The sequence below is a fragment of the Lacerta agilis genome, chromosome 6, assembly GCF_009819535.1.
Source record: "Lacerta agilis isolate rLacAgi1 chromosome 6, rLacAgi1.pri, whole genome shotgun sequence".
Classification (NCBI taxonomy): Eukaryota; Metazoa; Chordata; class Lepidosauria; order Squamata; family Lacertidae; genus Lacerta; species Lacerta agilis.
This window is the reverse complement of record NC_046317.1, coordinates 86757443-86777596: the sequence shown is the minus strand read 5'-3', so window position 1 is coordinate 86777596 and position 20154 is coordinate 86757443. Positions and strand designations below refer to the sequence as shown.

Here is a 20154-nt window from a genome sequence, read left to right as displayed (position 1 = left end):
AAAAATAGGGAACAAATTATTATGAAAGCCTCTGCTCATTTCTGAATCTCAAAAGTTGCTAATTGCTTCCTAGGTTTCTGTATATCAGGGATAGGAAGTCTTTGACCCTACAAATGTTAGTCTGCAATTCCCATCATCCCTAACTATTGGCTATTTTGGCTAGGTTTGATGGAAGTTGGAGTCCAAGAGAATCAATCTCCACTCATCAAGGCCATACTGTGGACCCTCCAGATACAAACTTAATTTGTCCTGGGGGTCCGTCCTTACCCCAAAAAGTCTGTATCCAGAGGCGCCACTTCTGCGCATGCACGCAGCGCGATAGAGCCCCTCTGTGCATGCGCTTGCAGCGAAACCCGGAAGTATACACTTCCACACGTTTGTAACTTGAAATTACATTACCCAAAGGTAACGTAACCTAAGGTACCACTGTATGTGATTTCAATTTCTATTGTTAATTTTGTTTTAGAGTTGATTAGATGTTACTAGAGAGTTCTGGCATTTCTATTGCAATGTGCCATAATCTAAATCCTTTTGCTATTGGTCTTGCCTGAAAAGGCCCAAATCTACTTTCACTTTATAAAATAAATAAGATAAAAAAATTAATCAGCATAACTGTTGGGAGATGAATTATTCAAGCAGATCCTTCCGCCACACATTTGATGATAAACCAGATAATAGCACCAGATTCTGGAGGCAAATTATTATAGTAGACAAATTATGCAAATTTCACTTAATCTTATACTATATGTGATCTATAACTCCATGAGTAAAACTTACCGTGAACTAATATGGAATTAGCTAATCCCTAGTTTCTAGTAAAGGCATAATCCAAACCATATTTATTCTGGAATAAATTATCAAAGTGTGGAACATACCAGAAATTGGGTTGGAGGAAACAGAACAGAGTTGAGAGATGGGAGACCACCCATAGAGTGTTTAGAAAGTGAGAAATGGAGTACAGGGGGATGGATGCAAAGGGAAGGGGAAATGTCTCAAATCAAATGAGATGTCTGCATTTCAGATTACAGTGGTACCCCGCAAGACGAATGCCTCGCACAACGAAAAACTCGCAAAACGAAAGGGTTTTGCGAGTTTTTAGTTGACTCGCAAGACAAATTCGTCTATGGCCGTGCTTCGCCAGATGCATTCGTCTGGCGAGGTACCACTGTAAGCCGGCCCCGGAGCCGTGCGGCGCCGTGTTTTAAGGTTGCTGTTCGCTCCCTGCAGCTTTAAAAAGGCTTACCTTTTGGCTCCGGTGGGGAGGGGTGTTTTCCGCGTCGCGTCCGCCATTTTGGATCGATTCAGACATGCGCAGTCGATCCAAAATGGCGGACGTGACGCGGACAACACCCCTCCCCACCGGAGCCAAAAGGTAAGCCTTTTTAAAGCTGCAGTGGGCGAACAGCAGCGCTGCTGTTCGCTTGCTGCAGCTCTAAAACGCGGCGCCGCGCACCATAGCTGTGCTGTAAAGGCTTACCTTTTGACTCCGGTGGGGAGGGGTGTTGTCTGCGTCGCGTCCGCCATTTTGGATCGACTGCGCATGTCTGAGCCGATCCAAAATGGCGGACGCGACGCGGACAACACCCCTCCCCACCGGAGCCAAAAGGTAAGCCTTTTTAAAGCTGCAGGGGGCGAACAGCAGCCTTAAAACGCGCCACCGCACGGCTCCGGGGCCGGCTTACAGTGGTACCTCGCCAGACGAATTTGTCCAGACATGCGCAGTGGACACCAAGATGGCGACGCGCTCCGACTGCACCCCTCCCCACCGGAGCCAAAAGGTAAGCCGCGCCCCTCCCAACCGGCACGGCGCCGCGTAAGCCTTTTTAGCTATGGCGCGGCACCGCGTTTTAAAGCTGCAGCGCTCGCTGCAGCCTTAAAACGCGGCGCCGTGCCGGTCGGGAGGGGCGCGGCTTACCTTTTGGCTCCGGTGGGGAGGGGTGCAGTCGGAGCGCGTCGCCATCTTGGAGTCCACTGTGCATGTCTGGACCTGCGCAGGCGACCCCAAAATGGCGGACGCGCTCCGACTGCACCCCTCCCCACCGGAGCCAAAAGGTAAGCCTTTTCAGCTATGGCGCGGCGCCGCGTTTTAAACGGTGGGAAACGGTGCCTCGCAAGACGAAATTTTTGCAAGACGAAAAATCTTGCGGAACGAATTAATTTCGTCTTGCGAGGCACCACTGTATTTATTTACTTTCCCTACACTCATTGGGATGTGGTTAAGGAGAGGGCCCCAGTCTTCCAGGGAGGCTTGGGGGGGGCAGGGAAAGAAAGGGTGGAAAACATTCTTTCTGTGAACTCCTTTCATTCACTTGTGAATTCACACTGATTAGTCTACATAACAGTTCACCTTTATGTGGGAGGAATCCTCCCAGAAGGCAAAAGTAGATTCCACATCCCCACTGGCCTAGCTCGTAGAGGTTGTCACTGTGTCAGAACTTAACTTTACCCGTCTTAGTCAAGTAGACTAAGTAGTGAAGTAGACTTGGCTATTTCTAAAAATAAAAAAAAACCCAAGTTCTACAAATCTTTTTAGAATGTACATCCAAACATACATGCAGAAACTTTGAGTAAGAAAAACACCTATAGATTGCAAAATGCAGTCATTCTTTAGCACATGAACACATATGAAAAAGATAGAAACAGATGAAAAATAGAAGAGCAAACCACCATTAAGAAAAGCAATTCTTTAAAATATATCTGAGCTTTGTCAAAGTGCATGTAAGACAGCTTGGTATTTAGCATTGTTGTGTCATAATCTTGTGAGTGATAAAGAGGTTAAACATTTTTCTTCTTTTTTTAATTTCTTGTGCTATTCTTCAGGTGGTTGAAGAGCCTGAAGCAGCCAGTTGCATTGGCCCAGGGTGTTCTAATGTCGCTCAGTCAGGTTCTGTGTACTGTGGTCATGAATGCATTCTCAAACATGCTGCAGCCACCATGAAGTTTCTAAGTGAAGGCAAAGAGCAAAAGCCAAAAGAGAAGACCAAACCAAAAGTTGAACGAGCTGTTGCCGTAAAACCTCAGCCTATGGTAAGTCTGAATTGTTTTTGAAGCAAATAGTCCTTACCACACCACAGAGAGAGAGAGAGGGAGGGAGGGAGGGAGAGAGATCTTAGAGGAACAAACATTTTGTAAAATAGAAAAAAATGCATTTGCATGGTAAAAGATCCAGATTTTTCATCAAGTTATTTTTGTGTGCTCCCTTGATGAGATCTCATCATTCTATCTAACTAAGAACGTAATATCTGGATCAGAACAAATGCGCTTCTAGTCCACCATCCTGTTCCCTCTGTGGCTTATGAGAAATGCACAAGCAGAGCATTTCCACTGTTGTTTGCCTTAGTGGTAACTAATTTCTTCCTGTAGTATATAACCATTGATAGCCTTATACTCAAGAAATGTAACTAATCCCCCCATAAAGCAGCCTGTGTCAACTATGCCAACCTAGCAGTTCCAAAGCACGAAGTGCAAGTAGATAAATAGGTACTGCTCCAGTGGGAAGGTAAACGGCGTTCTGTGCGCTGCTCTGGTTCACCAGAAGTGGCTTATTCATGCTGGCCACATGACCCGGAAGCCGTACGCCAACTCCCTTGGCCAATAAAGCGAGATGAGCGCCGCAACCACAGAGTTGTCTGCAACTGGACCTAATGGTCAGGGGTCCCTTTACCTTTACCTTTATGTTGGTTATTATCATACTTCGATAATTTTATACTGTGTGAAGAAGTATTTTCTTTTTTGTGTCCTGAATCTTCTTTCCATGTAGCTTATTTAAATGATCACAACTTCTAGTGTTGTAAGAGGAGGGAGGGGGAAATCACATTTTCCATTCTAAATCCCACCACCACCATTGCTGTGAGAGCAGCATTATCATATATATGTCTGCTTTCCTTTACAGAACCATTAAAAGAAATGCTGTCTCCTAAGAATATGCTGTTCTATAGCACTAGTTACAAGCAATCTACAACTTAGATTGTTAGCCACATTAAGACCATAAGGCATGGATAGGCAAACTAAGGCCCAGGGGCTGGATCCGGCCCAATCACCTTTTAAATCCGGCCCGCGGACGGTCTGTGAATCAGCGTGTTTTTACATGAGTAGAATGTGTACTTTTATTTAAAATGCATCTCTGGGTTATTTGAGGGGCATAGGAATTCGTTCATTCCCCCCCCCCCAAATGGTCCGGCCCTCCACAAGGTCTGAGGGACAGTGGACTGGCCCCCTGCTGAAAATGTTTGCTGGCTCCTGCCATAAGGTATCAAAAAAAGCAAAACTCCAAACCAGTAACATTCCTTGAAAAATGCAATTGATACATCGCTGGCACACACAGGTTCACAATTGCAGATTGGTGCCCCATATGATCTCATGAAGCTGATACAGTTCTCATAATAGCTTCATACAGAGGTTCTTGCTTTTAAAAGCATACATGAGAACAGGGATCAGCACACTAAGGTGTGCCTCACTGTTGCCCACCAACTCATGAAGGGCAAAGATCTATGTGTTTAATGGTCATAGCAATAGCATAACAATTTATTGCAGAATAGAGAATGATTTTGAAAACATTTGCCCTGTGCAGTCACTTGATCATGAGTGCATTAAACTCATTCTCTTCCCTGTCCTCTGCTGCCATCCACCAATGCAGGGAGGGGAAACCGCTGAAGTGAGGAACTTTCTTTTCTTTCTTCTTTTCTATACTCGTGGAGGCTCCCCAAACAAATTAGAACCACAGGCGCAGGTTGTTCTTTGCTTCAGATCCTTTGCACCCATGTTAATCCATGGGTTGGCTGAACATCAGCTACAAACAGGTGCTCAACCACCATATATGATCTGCACTCACTTTGCTATAGCTGTGTATTGTGCATACTATTGATCTCAAGCCAGGGTTATAGTTTCTGGAGGTGGCATGCAAAGAAATATAGTATGGAGTTTGGTTGTATGAGATGTTTGCAAGTTCTCTAATACATAATGAACTGACCTCTACTCCTGTGTTATGATGACTGTATTATTGCAATACTGAGTGATTAAGGTTCTGCTGGTTACACAGGCCGGTATCAAACCTCTCTCCACACAGAAGAGACCAGCTCCTGAAAAAAGAGAGATTGTCATGAAGAAAACCGTGGCAGCACCTGTAAAGACCGAAGCAAATACTCAGACAGTTGCTAAAGAGCCAGCTTCAGAAAGCAGCACACCATCCTGGGCAAGCGATCATAATTATAATGCAGTAAAGCCAGAAAAGACTCCTGCCATTTCATCATCACTGTTGTTCAAATGTATGTATTTCATAGGGATATACCTCTGCAATCATTACACTTTCCTTGAGTACCTTTCAACGTTTGACCCTGTTAAATTAGAAAGGGGTTTTAATTACGGTCTTTCCCCATCTTCAAAGATTTGCACACATACCTCTCAGGGAGAGTTTCAAGGCTCATATATAGAAACGACAACTTGGGGGTTTCCCTCAGGTTGTATAAAATGGCACTTAAGCGTATTCTTGCAGGTTAACAAACCTATTATTTTTCATAGATGATAGGTATGTTCTAATAGAAGGTAGGTAATGATAAACATTTGTTTCCTAAGTTTATATAATGTACAGAGTAACTGTTTCATTCACTTTCATTTAAGTCCCTATCTGCCTTTGCATTATGACTTAGGAATGTCAGGTCTACAAGGTTTCTGAATGATTCAAATGGATAATTTACATGCATACACAACCACACAACTTTTAGGTATTAATTTTGGGGAGTTTGGGGAGGGACTGATCCTCCTTCCAAGAATGTGACTTACGTGAAATCATGTCAAGGCCCATCTTAAACCGTAGGGATTTTTATCTATGAAAGGTATGTGTCAGAGGTATTCGTCAAGGTAGAACAATAGGAAGAGAGTTCTCGCCTTCAATGTCACAGCTTTAAAATATTTGAACAATATTTTTGGCAACATTTAGCTTATAAAGGTAAGTAAGTTAGCGCTTTGCAATGTAAAAATGATTGTTCTCTTAGGCCTGTTTTACTTCCTTCATTTAAACAGTGTTGCAGGTTTTTTTTATTGGATGGGGAAAGGTAAAGGACTTGATGCTCAAATGTGTCAGATATATTTGTAATCCCTGATATAAGGCTTTGCATCAGTAACAGTAGAAAAAGACAAAACTCTTAGGTCTGCTACTAAAATAACAGTCTCTAAATGTTTGCTTGATTACCACTGGAAGATGCCTTTGGTGAAACCCTGAAAGAATGGAGTTCCAGGGCTTGAGGAGACGCCACCTTTCATTTCGGCCTGCTTTCATTTTGGGGGGTTTGACCCACAAAGTAATGCCTATTGCTTGTCAGTGGCAGCCAAGAGCAGGAGGACTTTGTATCTAAGGCATGTAGGATTCAATCACCTTTATTTAAAACCTCCCATAGGTTTGTTTCTCCTTGTCACTTTCATTAACCCAGCCCCGCCTTTCAATGAAATCTACGAAGCTTGCCAGTCCACCTGCCTGCACAGAGCCCTATGGGTCACTTCTGGCACAACAGTCTGAAAGAGCCAGTTACCTTCCAGCTTACTAAAGCTTCCTTACCTAGTCACTCCAAGGCTACTTTGCTAGGCAAGTGACTATTGAGAAGCCTAGTCTCATCAGTGTCTATATCAATTGTAAATTAGCTGGTACATTATCAAAATGTGAGCATTTTTGTGAAATCCCATAACTTGTGGGGAAATTTAGAGTTGGAACTATCTTTTTGTTGCTGTTATGCTTGAAAATGGACATATTCGTTTAGTTTGCATTTAGTGAAGACCTTTCACCATCTCTAGAAGGTGCTCCCACTTCAAGGTAAGTTCTATGAATGTCTTCAAGTTATTTGTATCACTGCTAAACTTCCAAATATAAATTCATTCATTGAAACGACTCCTTTCTCCTTCAGTGGTGGAGGTTATCCAGGAGTGGTTACTCTTCTCCCTTTCTTGGGAGGCAGTGTTATACAAGATTTTTATCTGTAGACTGATTAGTCCTGGCACTATGTGGGGTTGGGCATGTACAGAAGTCTTCTTGGTCATCACCTGATGGAGTAGATCTGGATCTCATGTACATTACGTGAAACTTCATTCATCTCCTTTATGATCTCTGAAAAACACACTAATGGTAGAGAGCAGTAAGCTCTACAGCATTAGAGACATGGCACTCTACTGTGCTCCATCTACTCTTGCATGTCTTTGCACTCCTCAGAAGTATCTAAAGTAACATGGCGCCTCTCTGCTCTGTACCTAAGGAGGGTACTTACGACCCCATGCTGATTGGATGCTGGCTGCACTGTAGTGCCTGGTCGTGAGTGTTCATTGTCCTGAAAAACGACTTTAGAAACCTCATCACACTCTTGAATTAGATGTTAGTAAAGGGAACTTCTTAGTTAACTGCACTAGTCTTCTTTCATAATAGCCATAAGTTACTCTAGAGCAGAGGTTCCCAAACTGGTCTGCAGGCTTCATCCAAGTGGTCCATGACAAGTCTGGAACAATGCAGTCTAGCACAGTGCATCACAGTCACTACAACAAACAGAAAAATCATTAAGTAGTCCACCAAGACCCTCAGTAATTTTCAGGTGGTTTGTGTCTGGGTGGGGGGATTGGGGAAAATGTTGCTCTAGAGTAATTTTGTACAGTTAGGTCCTTTCCAGAGTTCTGCTCAATACTGCACCCAGCACCTAGTGGAACCCTACTACACATTAAGCGAACACATGATACTGCTGTTCTGAGGAACTTCAGATGGAAAGAATAATGGAGATACCATGCATAATGCCCTGGGAAAAACAGTAACACTGTAGGGAGGAAAAGGATTCCCTAATGCTCTAGTATATCATGTAGGCTGATAATGTACTGTGGGGAGGGGCAGGAGTAGCTTCAGCATTATATATCCTATTACTGTGACAGGTATCTTACTACAACATCAAATGTCCCTTATCCGTGATTATATTTTAAAAAAATAAATATGCTTGTAGGAGGAGGGTTGGGAATTAGCAGATCAAGTTCTCAATTTGGACTTCCAGTCCATGGTTATTGAGTCACTATCTTGGATTCAATGAAACTGTTCAAGGAAGGGAAGCCATGTTCTGTACCCTAACATTCCTATCACACCTTTGTCTCAGCCACTGGAGGCAAAATTTCTGTTATTCAGAAAAGCAGTGGGATTTCTTTCAGTCTAATTAGAGCAATTTATTGTGGGTTATCCCATTTTACCCTGACAACAGCTTTGTAAGACAAGTCAGGCTGAGAGATAGTGACTTCCCGGTGAATGTTCTAATTGAACAAGGTTTTGAACCTGAGTTCCCCACATTAAATTCAAAAAGTTCAGCTGTTTGACTATGTTTGAATTTATTTGTTTCTTAACAGCAAACAATATACAATCATACCCTGCTTTATGAGAGTAGGATGGAAAGGAGAATTTCAGATTACTTAAACATGCTGTTCAGTACACAACTTCAACATTAAAAACACATCTGTCTTGCCATAATTATGTATATGTGTCTGTTGCGATAGCATTTTTGATGCATTTTAATGCAGATCAGTAAGGAATTCACTTACTCTGTCATTCTGAAAGTATGATGGTGTCATACATTGTTGTGCAGTCTTGAGATGGCTGCAGGACAAATGTAGTCACAAACAAAGAATGTGGAATTAAAATCCAAATAATGGGTCAGAGTATTTCAAGTGATGGTAAGAAACTTCTTATTACAAAACCAATCCAGAAATCCGATGGATGAACCTTCTGCCACCTACTGGGCAGGAGAGAGATAAAGTTTCTTAATTTTCCTCAGTTGATTCTGACTGTCTAGAATCAGAACATTGATGATAGGATTTAAAACTAACAACTCATTTCAACATACAATCTGCTTTTCCTTTGCAGCTGAGAAAAACGAAATTGATAGATTTACTGGCCACAATGAAAGCTTTAATGTACTTTTGACTTCAAAACACAATTTCATTTTAGCTTTTATTTCTCTCTGTAAAAACTAGAATATTAAGAGTCACTGGGGGTTGAAAATGTTTTGACAGTGGAAAGTTGTGAAAGAAAAAGCAGTAATGAAATTAGGCGAAGTATATTTGACAAGCCCTTATAAAAATAACTCATTACTAACACACCACCTATCTGACTGGGTTGTACCAGCCACTCTGGGTGGCTGGGTCCATAAGCAAAAGTGGAATTCAAAAAGTAATTCTAGCAATGAAAGGGTTAAATCAGTATATAGTTACTGGTCCTGCTCTAAGCTACTTTTTCTAATAAGAAGTCAGGACTGGACTTTAATGGAAAGGAAGGGCTGAGAGGAGTATTTAAGTTGGTTTTAAAGTGCTAGAATGCTTTAACATATTGATCTATACTGAGGTCAAGTAGTGTCAGAGTGCTGTTGTAAACTCCATTTCTGAGGTAGTAGTAATCAATTAAGTACTTAAATAGAATGGAGTAATTAGCAGTCTGGTGAGAGGAGAAAGGGGCTGGCAACATTTCAAGATGCAGTCAGGATATTCTAAACGTGGAGAAATCATTAAGAATTCCTGCATCTTAACAGTAGAGGAAGCATATCACTAATTTTTCTTCAAGATCAGCAGAACACCTTGAAGTTCAATGTTTTCTCATTGTAGAGCTTTTTCAGATGAGAATTTGTGAAAACCAGAGGGTAGTATTTATGGGAATAGAAAGACTACAAGTACTCTAATAATCCAGCTTTGTTAATTAGTGACTGACCTGCAAAAAACATTTACTCATGGGAGGTTTTCCTTTTATGAGTAAATAAAGGCTAGTAAAAGTGTAGGATGCTGACAGAGGAGATATTTGCTGACAGCCTTCCAACACTGACAGCCTGGTTGATTTATATGCTAGGTGCACAAGAAGGGACTGTGCCTCCTGCGCAAGCAATACAAAAGCCTGCTCTCTAGGTATTCTGCTGCACCTCTGTGCTGGCAAAGGTGGAAGGGGCTTTCCTTTTCCTACAGACAGGGTAGAAGCTAGTAAAATTGCCACAAATTGGTCTAGAGGGAATTTTGTGCCCTTGCCTATGTGGTATTCCTTATCGCCAGGGGCAGCCAGGCAAGTGCTTAAATATAAGAGTGTTCTAATCACTTGAGCATTTGTTCTGATCAGAGCAAGTCATATTTTGTGCCCTAGAGCATTTGCGAGATGTTCCATCCTGGGTAGGTGTAAGAAACTACATACTAGCCTGGAATTAAAAAGATGATTATATAGAAGTAAGGGTAGTGTGCAGAATCAGGGGCAAGTTCTTACCTGAAGAAAATCTCTTGTGCGAGAGCAGTGACCCAGCTTGCTTAGCAGGTGTAATTCAATCATTTGGGGCTGTCATGTGTCTACCTCTTCAACTCTTTCTTCGCTAATCAAATATAAAGGGAATGTAAGGTTCCTTCCTACTACATATGTTTTGTGTTTTTATCATCTTTACCTTAAACTGGCTGAGTAACTAATTGGAACTCTTCCTCCTCCCCTCCAAATAAAAGGGGTTCTCCGTGCTGATGTCTCATACTTCCAGTATTACAGACAAAGGAGCAGATCTGGACTGCTGCGTGGCTTCTGACTGTGCCTGAAAGCAGTGAATGGGAGCTGAAGATGCCCTCCGTGGAGCAACATCTTCAAGATCTGTGCAAGAAGACTTAAGCGGTGGGCTGCACCACATATTGCAGGGGAGGTGTATAAGCTGCAGAAACATCCACTTACCTGGGTTGGGTTTGGGAGTGTGTGAATATTTTTCTTGTTCCAAAGGCCAACTGGTGAGATTCTAGATGTCCAAGGAAGGCATGCTAGACCTTGCCAGGATAGGTTTCCATAGACCTTGAGCACCAGGGCTTGCCAGTTCAATGTCCCATTTGCAATTGGTGCCGTCTTGGATGATTCAGAGGAAGAAAACCGTCCTGAAAAGCGGCTATCCTTCCCTGCCGATAGTAGATCACTACTGATAAGGCTGGTTAAAGTTCATCACACAGCACGTCACAATTACCCAGCTAAGTTGAAAACAGGTTCATCACTAATCGTTTCTAATATGCTATATCAAACACATGAAGCAATGCCTTATATTTATTTTCTGTACAGCACTGCGTATAGACAGCATTAATTTTCCTTCAGTTCCCCTTTTGTAAGGCTGGAGAAAGCTAATTCACCCATATCTAGAATATGATCTTGCTTAAAATGCAGAGAAGCTGCCTTAATCAAGTTACACGAGTTTGAAACCTGATTGTAGGCAGCAGCAAACAGTTGTTTACATTTGTTCCAAGTGGGGAGTAGTACAACTGAAAATAGTTTGAACCAACAAGCAGGTGGGTGGCTTGAATTGGGCAAATGCTCATAGACTTGCCTCACTATTATGAGGAAATCCTGACAGATGAACAGCCTGTCCTAACACTTGGAGTCCAGAATCTGGGTTTAAAGCAAGCCTTGCTTTCAAGCCTGATTTGATGACTCTTGAGAGGGGTGGGCAATGCAGCGTGTTTTGAGATTTGGGGGGTAGGTGCACTTTAGAAGGTGCTTAGTGGGTCCAGAAGGAGAACCAGGAACAAGAAATAGATACATAATGCAGATTTAAAAGCATAACAGGAACTATCTCCCTCCAACCGCAGACAGGAGGATTTGAGACAGATTTTGGTGACACATCTAGGAACCAAAGATTCAGGGCTACATTAGGGCGCTTGAGTGTCTTTCAAGCATGGCTCTACGAGCTGCTGATGCTCTGAAGTGTTGCGTTCATCTCCCAACAGTGAACCTGCGGAGGCAACACTTGAGTTACAGTTTGTGGTAAGTAATATTGTGAAATGGCTGCAGCACCTGCTTATCTTTGCCATTTATACTATTCTTCAACATTATGGAAGTGCTTGGAATGGGTTTTGCTTTTTGAGGGTTTAAAATACCCCTCCTGCAAGCCTTCACACCCATCTTTTGCACTGTGAATGGGGGCTTGGGTTCATTTTTATTTACCTGGGGATTGTTCATTCCTACAAAAACATTCCACTTCCATTGTTTTAAGTGGACTGGATGTTATCTGTTAAAGAGAACATTACACACTCCATAGCACAGTTCTTTAACAGGGCTGCATATAAATATTGTCAGTACATAATAAAAGTTAGGAAAATCCAATGAATGCTAGAATTGATTAGGCATATTCTGTCCTGCATGTGATTAGCAGCATATGAAAATTACCTCAAGTTTGGCCCACTGATAAGACAGTTTGTCTATGCAGTTACTAAGATCTTCCACACACTACTTAATAGCTGTGTCAGCAGTTGCGAATTATTAGCCTTCTATTTCAGTTTCCCTGTTCAGCAAAGGGGAAACGTTGTAAATTCAGTAAAAAGCCATATTTGCTTTTAGGGGAGTGGGAATGAGAGCAAACTTCTCCGCATTCTGACCATCTGGTTTCTTGAGACCAATAAGGTCTGCAGAGGTTCCCATCTACTTTGAGCCTTGCACAAATCGGCAACCTGAGAACAGCACACAAGATTCTCGTAAACCACTCACTGGGAATCACAGAGACTTGGCAGAAACTGCTTTCTCAGAAATCTGCAATGAAATGTATTTGGGATTTTTGTACATTTTAGCTACAGCAAACAAAACTAGCACAATCCATGTACTAAATTCTCAAATCAACCTAAGCGGAGCTCACATTGACAATCCTCAAGATGCTTACCAACTATCCCACGCATGATACTAAATCTTGCTTCTTGCCAGAAGATGCCACCTGAGCCTTCTTAACTGCAGTTTGCATTTCGTGTGATAACTAAAAGTACAGCTGGATCATGGGGTTGATTTGCCCTATTTCAACCAGTTACTGAGGCAGCCGTGTAATAAGCTACCGGTGCAGTGGTTACCAAAGCATTTTGGCCCTAGCTTTATTACTGAATTTTTGCATTGTTGCATCCAAATAATATTGGCAGCAATGTTTGAGAAGCAGTCGTGTGCAAGTATGGTGATGCATAATCATCTCAACAGAACTACTAACCTGTGTTTTGCTGAAATGGTTTCAAATTGGTATTTCAGGTAGGGTATTCTTAGCGTACATAATTTCCCACAATTTGGCAAGAACATGATTGCCATTTCACAAGGAGAAAATTAGATTCATGCCTTTGTTTTAGATGAGGTTTTTTTTAAAAAAAAATTGATTCTGGTTTCATCTGATGCAGGTTATTAAGTTAGCCAGTTCAAAGATTTGGTTATTTTTTTTTTGTAAGCAAAGTAAAATTTCAAAGTCAAATGTAGGCACTCTTTGATCTGAATCTGCAACCATGGTAGTTCACTCAAAACTACTACTTGGAATAGGTTAGCTTTTCTGACATTAGAGAATTGTGCAATAGAGGACAAGATGGGGAGTCATGTGTGGAGTGGTAGGTGAGCTCTGAGATGATCTATAAAATGCAGCTCCATATACATACCACAGCAGACATTTCACGTTGACTAGAAACTTGATTAAGCTGAAATTTCTAGAAATCTGAAAAATACGCTGGGTGTGATTGTGTGATTTTCATCCTTGTAGTGAATTAGTGTCACTGGGTAAACCTAGAAACCACATTTAATGTGATTGTTACTATCTTATCTAAAGTGAATACTTTTTGAAGCCATATATGATGAATAGGTATGCCAAGTTCTAGACATGAGGAATATTTAAATTATATGACCTTTCTGCACCCCCCCCCAAATGCATATGCTTTGTGATGATGGTATACAGAACCTGACTGTATATGGGCTTGCAAACAAAGGCTTAAACGTGTACCACATTACGTGCTTGGCACCCTCAACATAGTCATGTGTGCTATTCAGCAATTAAGAAAAGGTTGTGTGTTCTTTTTCCCTTATGGAAGTTGCCAGTCTACCAATGAAACGGCTAGGGATGTTTTGATATTTTAGGTAATTGTATGGTAATTGCTGACCAGCCAACTGGCAGTTCCAATATTGGAACTTGTAATGTTGCATTCATTAATGGAACACACTGTTCAGTTGCTAGCCATAGGACTTTAGATTCATTTAGTTCCATCACTCCTTCTAAAGTGAAATAAGATCCCCTCTGTGGAGTATTGAATCACTTACCAATGTCTTGGTATTTTCAGCATGAGCTTAGTGTAGAATTGTTAGCTTGTGGGAGAAAAGGACTTGATTACAACTACTTTCTCCTCTGCTACCTAAATCCAAATTACATGAATATCCTAATATGGGCCCTGAACAAACAAGATTCCAAGGAAGGATGGCAGAGAGCCTACTGACAGATTACTCCTTTCAACAGAATGACCACCGTAGACTAATTTTACGGCTAGACTTTCCAACATCTTATGATGCAAACAACTAATATGATGTAAACAACTAAACAAACAACATCTTATGATGCAAACAACTAATAGGGGTACCAGAACTGCAGTACCAATTACGGCAAGGTGGGGAGTTTGTTAAACCTGTATGCATATGCCCCCATCTAGGGTCTATGTGCACACAGTCTGTAAGGAATTTGAAGTCATTTTCTATTGAACTTGCAGCTGACGGAAGCAAGTTGGAACCTGTAGTTGCACACATCAAATTCTAATGCTAACCCAGATTTCATTGCGAAGGAGCAGATTTCCCTACCCAAATGCAACTTGATCAGCAAGTCTAAACTTCACATCCCATCAGTAAATCTACAATGAATAGGCCGAACAGGTTTCTCTTAAAGCCTCCTTTGCCTTCCTTCTTGTTGCCTTACCTAATTTACAGGACATCTAAACGTAACTCGGGTGGCCCATTTTTCCACTGTGCATGTCAACAAATTGCAGTATGGGCTAATCTGGTCATGCTGCTTTAGTATATATGCAACTATGCTTTTCTTTTGAAAAGTACTGGCAGGCAGACAAACCCCATGCCTGGGGGGGGGAGGGTGTAAAATAAAGCAGTGTTGTGTAATTGGCACTTAAAGGAGTGTGGTCCAAACTGACCTAAATGAGATAATGGTGCTGGAAAGGAGGTTAGTAGAATGTAACACACACATACAGAAGGGGGGGGGGACCGGGACCTGTTGCCGCATTACAGCTCCCATCCCTGACCATTTGTGATCCTGGCTGGGGCTGATGGGAGTTCAGAAATACCATATTTGTATGATAACAAGTTCTGCAGCACAGTATAGAAAGAGACCAAACTTAGTACTAAGGAGTCAACAACATACAGGGATTTTTCCAAAAAGCAAAACAAGAATGACAAAGCTGATTTTAAAATATTAAATGGCATATTTAAATTGGTTATTTTTTTATCTAATGTGCTATGATTTCTGCATCTTAATGTTCGATGAATTGAAATAGAATTAATCCTGTGCATAGGCATTCCTGTAAACCTCAACCCTATAAATATCCTATGCTCTGGCAAGTCGGCAGACCTCTCTTACCTATGTCTTTTATGTATATAACAGGTGATTATTTTTACTGCATAATCAAGCCATATATTTTGATAAGCTGTATAAAACTTCTGCAACTTTTAAGATTCCCATCCAGCTGCAATCTTCGGTATTACGCCAAAAGCTAGCTACTGCCTACAGAACTGATGGTGGTGAGTGCATGCCTGGTGCAATTGCTATGAGTAGAATGCAATCACTTCCCTTTCCTATTTGACCTTAGAAATTCCGTGCATTTCCTACCACCACCACCACATTCCTGAATAACATACATACATACATGGGCTGTTAATAGTGTTCTGGTTGAACTGTAATACTATACATTTGCTTTCTTTGGGGAAAGTTGAACAAAACAGTAAAAAACAAAACAGGGAAGCACTTGCTGCCTTTCTAGAAAAAAAAAGTTTAAGCTCAAATGTTCTAGATTAGGTGTGGGGAACCTTTGACCCTCCAGACATTGCTGAACTACAAATCTCATAAACTCCAGCAAGCACAGCCAATGGCCCAAGATGATGGGAGTTGTAGTTGAGCAACATCTGGAGAGCCAAAGGTTCTGACACCTGGTCTAGACAGTGAGCTGTTTTTATGGGGGATTCTGCTAGTCAGAATACCACCACACACTCTTCTGACGCACATGGAAACTGATAGGGTGGAGGCTAGTTCTTCTTGCCTAATGTCTATAAACTCAGATGCAGGTCACTAAATGGCACTGCAAATGAATGCTGTGTCCAAGACGGCTTAAACCCTCCCCTTTGAGTTTATGCAGGCTCTCTTTGCTTGAGAACTGCATTCACAGTCACAATGGGATGGCTTTCAATTTTAGGTGAAATAGAATTCTGTCTTCAATATCAGCCAATTCAAGTCACTGGTCACTTCCCCCTAGGCTATATCTTCAGCTGCACCAGTGCTTTTTACAACAAATGACATTTATAAAGATAGTCTACTCAATATGAGCCTAGTTTTTGACTATATTCATGCAATCACGGCCATGTGCAGGTTGCTGAGGCTAGACCCATGAAAAGTTTGCAAGAATTACCTGAATCCCAACATGTACCATTTGTCAATTACCTCCACTTCCCCTTAGATGGATGTTTAACAGATGCACAAACAATTTTGATTTCCTATATGAGGGTGGTCCAGCATGCAGCCCGGGGGTCACATGTAGCCCTCAAGGCCATTTTTGACAGCCTTTGGCAGTGTTCAGGACTTCTTAAAGTGGCTCAAGTAGCTGGCTTTTGTTGCCATGAGGCGCACAAGAAAACAAAAGGCAAAGGTGCTTGTCTCGCTCATCCCCTGCAAGGCCAAATGGGCCAGCCCTCCCCCGCTGCATCCTCTAACCTTGCCCAGGATTGCTCTGTGTATATATAAGAGACAACAAAATAATGTATTAATGCGAGGGAGGTATTTTCCACACACTGATACTTAACAACTGGATACCTCCACATATATAAGGCTCAGTGAACTTAACAGCATTTGCTTAAGACAAGTCTTGCACTGCATTTTGACCGCACACGGAGTTACAATCCTATTTTGTGGATCACAGCCTAGCACACTGATTCAGTGCCTACTAACTCAGGAGTAGGTCCCATTATGCTTATCCTTAAATACAGTAATGGTGTAGGTTAAATAATTTTAGCTATATTGCAAATACTTAAGTAAAAATATAAAAATTTAATTCAGTGTGCACCCTCTGGTTTCTGTGTCAAAATACTCTTGCCGCACACTTTGGGAGGTTGGACCACTCTGTGCAGACTTGTGGAGTGGAATGTGAATTGTACAGTTAATATAAGTAATTGTCTAGATTTGTGTTAGTCTGGTGTAGTAGCCTTCTATATTAAGATTTGCTAAAATTTGAACCTAAGAAAATTTTATTTGGGTTGGTGGCTATGGAAAAGGTCAGTCCTGCCCTCCTTCCTACTGCTCAGTTCAGTGAACTCCACAGCAAGACACCTGCTTGGTACAATGTGCACCTGAAGGACATTTTTTCATACTTTTGACTTGTGGCACACTTGCCCAATAGAATGGTCACCACTTAGTATTAAACTTAAGAAGACAACTAAAACCATGTGTCAGTAGAAGTGATTTTACAAGAGCAGCTGCAAGTAACAGTTACTGGAATTTGTGAATATAATTCCATAATTCTGCATACGGTGATTGCCAGCCTTTGAACACTTGCAGGCACACACTGTAAACTACTTTGCCCCAAAGTGTCTGGATGGAGCTATTTAGTTGGTATGAAGATGTGGACACTGGCAAGGGTAGGATGGAGTTCCCCTTAACAGTAGCAGCTAGCTGTGTCTCCAGGTAGCTGCTTAGTCAGGCACTTGGGGAGCTACCAATATGATTGTCATGCAGCTACTGTGCTATCGCTGTTGGTCTTCCCTCTTCACCTTCAAGGCCTCAAAGCTTCCTGCCCACAAACAGCAGATCAGGGCTGACAACTGCTGCAGCCGTTCTCTCTGCGCACCTGCCTTGGACTGCAGCTCTGCAATTATACTTGTTTTCAAAGCCCCCAGTTCCCATTTCACGAATGGAAGCACAACAAGCCTGCAGGCAATTTGAGACCCCATCTGTTCTGGTGTGTTTTTCTCGTGTGTGGTGCCTGAGGATACAGCTTGCTTGTTTTTCTCTGTCCCGCTATTATCCTCCAAGACAAAATATGTGTATGTTGCTGTGGCAATGCACAAGTATGGGCAGTAACAGGAGAAAAGAGGGCAGAAAAATCAAGCCCAAGTACACAGGATGTTGGGATTTTATGTTAGGCTGTCTATAGTCTGCTCTAGAATCATGTCTCCTTTCTCAGTATTTGCTCATCTGTTGCTCTTGGGTTCTTAGGCGATTTTATCTCCCTAAAGCTGGATCCCTGCCTCCAGTAGTGTTTTTCTTGCCCTTTCCTTATATGGGGCCTTCAGTGGTCTCCTGGTCAAGAGACTAAAAAGGTCTACATCATCTTCACTTCAGCAATTCTGCATCAGGCGATTCCAGACCACACACTGCAGCCCTCATTCTTAAAATGTAGCATTTGAGTTACTTTCATGAAGCGTTTGATACTACATAAAAACACAGTAAAACTAGTACGGGCCCTTGTATCCATAGATTGCAAGAATTTCTCAAAACATCAGGCTGGGTGGGTGGTTTTTTTATGATGAAATACACGTGGTTAAGAATTGTTAACCCCAAATTACCCCCGGGACCTTATGAAAAAAGGCAGGCAAGAAATTGAATTAATACCTCACTTTGTATGCATAAGCAAGGAAGCCCATAGTGTGTTGTCACTCTGTGGCTGCTGTAAATTCCTTACAACTCTTCCACCCGTCACAGCCAGAAGGGACATTGCTGGCACGGTCAGTTACCTGGAGGTTAAAATGAATGAGTGAGAAGCCCATGATGAAAAGCTAGGTTCTTAGATACTTCAACTCCCAATTACTTTGGTAGATTTGGTTATGCTACAGCTGAAGCAAACAGAAAGCTTGCTACTGTGCGGCAAATGCTTCCTGTTGTGTCTAATCATTTGCATAGCGGCTATTGCAGCTATGACAGTATTTTTCAGGCTGTCGGTGTTCAACTGCTAAAATGGAAAAAATAATAAGAGGTTAGATCCTGTTAACTTTGCAGATGTAAAACCAACCACTTAAACTAAAGGCAAGTTTCAGTAGCAAAAAATTACCAAAGCCATTTCCTGAGAGAAATTGCTGCAGCCCTTGGGAGGCTCTGTGCCTCTTCTATAGAGAACACCCGTTAATACAAAAGAGCATCTCAGGATCTTTTGTTTATATGGCAAGCTCAAAAGCAATTCCTGAAGGTGATCTATTTTTCCTATATATGGTATATCTAACATTTTCTGTATATGTTTTATAACTTGGAACCACAGAGCTGCAGAGTTGGATGGGACCTCAAGGGTCATCTAGTCCAACCCCCTGCAATGCAGGAATCCTGATCATAGCTGCCCCTCAGTTGGCTCAAACCACCAACATTCTGGTTAACAGTCAGACACACTGCACAATTGTGCCATTCTTCAAACCAGTTTGTGCATAAGAGCAGAGTTATGTTTCAATGAGACCCTATGCCAAACACCTACTTCTCCCACACCAGACATCAGAGGTGTCTAGTTTATATGCCACTTTCTCACAGTAAACTGTCCAAAGTGGCTCCCAGTATTACTCAATTAAAAAAATGGAAAAACTTTTTTTGTCAGGGATGCATTGTACACATGATTTAAGGTGTGTCAACAATAAGGTACAGAAACTTGATTTAAAAATAAAAGGAACTGGGCTTTTCAGAATGCTGCAGTTTACGCCAAATGTTAAATTCTGAGCTTTTCCAGAATTTGCAAGTACGTAGAGTCCTGTGTTTGCTCTATGCTATTGCCAGATTCTAATTTATTGCAAAAACAAGTGATGATAAAAAGCAGGGTGATCAGATTCCTCAAAGGAATCCTCGTGGGGGAGCATCCCAGGGATAAGGTGAATACTTGATGATTTGTGTAGATTAGGGAAAGGGACTACTAGGAGTTCCAACGGGGTAGCTACAATTGCTTTGAAGCATGGAGGGGACAGGGATTTGGGAAGAACAAATTATGTACAAGTAACTGGGATGAACACATCAGATGCTGCATCTCCAATCTTAAGAAGCCTAATAGCAAAGAATGAACAAGTTATCTGTTTCTGAATCTATTGGTGTGCTAAATCAAAAATATTTTACAAAACTAAACTTTAATAGGTGTAAAAAGTCACCATTATAGTATAATGAAGTTTCATACTGTCTCCATATGAAACGTAACTTGCAAGTTTTG

General features: G+C 41.7%; 1 protein-coding gene across 6 annotated transcripts in view; it reads left to right on the top strand.

Moving 5' to 3' along the window:
* DIDO1 (death inducer-obliterator 1) overlaps positions 1-20154 on the top strand; it is a 69014-nt gene that overhangs the window by 25454 nt on the left and 23406 nt on the right. For 5 of the 6 annotated variants that reach the window (XM_033153703.1, XM_033153708.1, XM_033153707.1 and 2 more), the window contains 2 exons: positions 2821-3027; positions 5039-5264. In XM_033153703.1, coding sequence (XP_033009594.1) covers positions 2821-3027; positions 5039-5264 — 433 coding nt within the window. The remainder of the gene's footprint in view (positions 1-2820; positions 3028-5038; positions 5265-20154) is intronic. The other variant, XM_033153705.1, reaches the window with a different exon arrangement.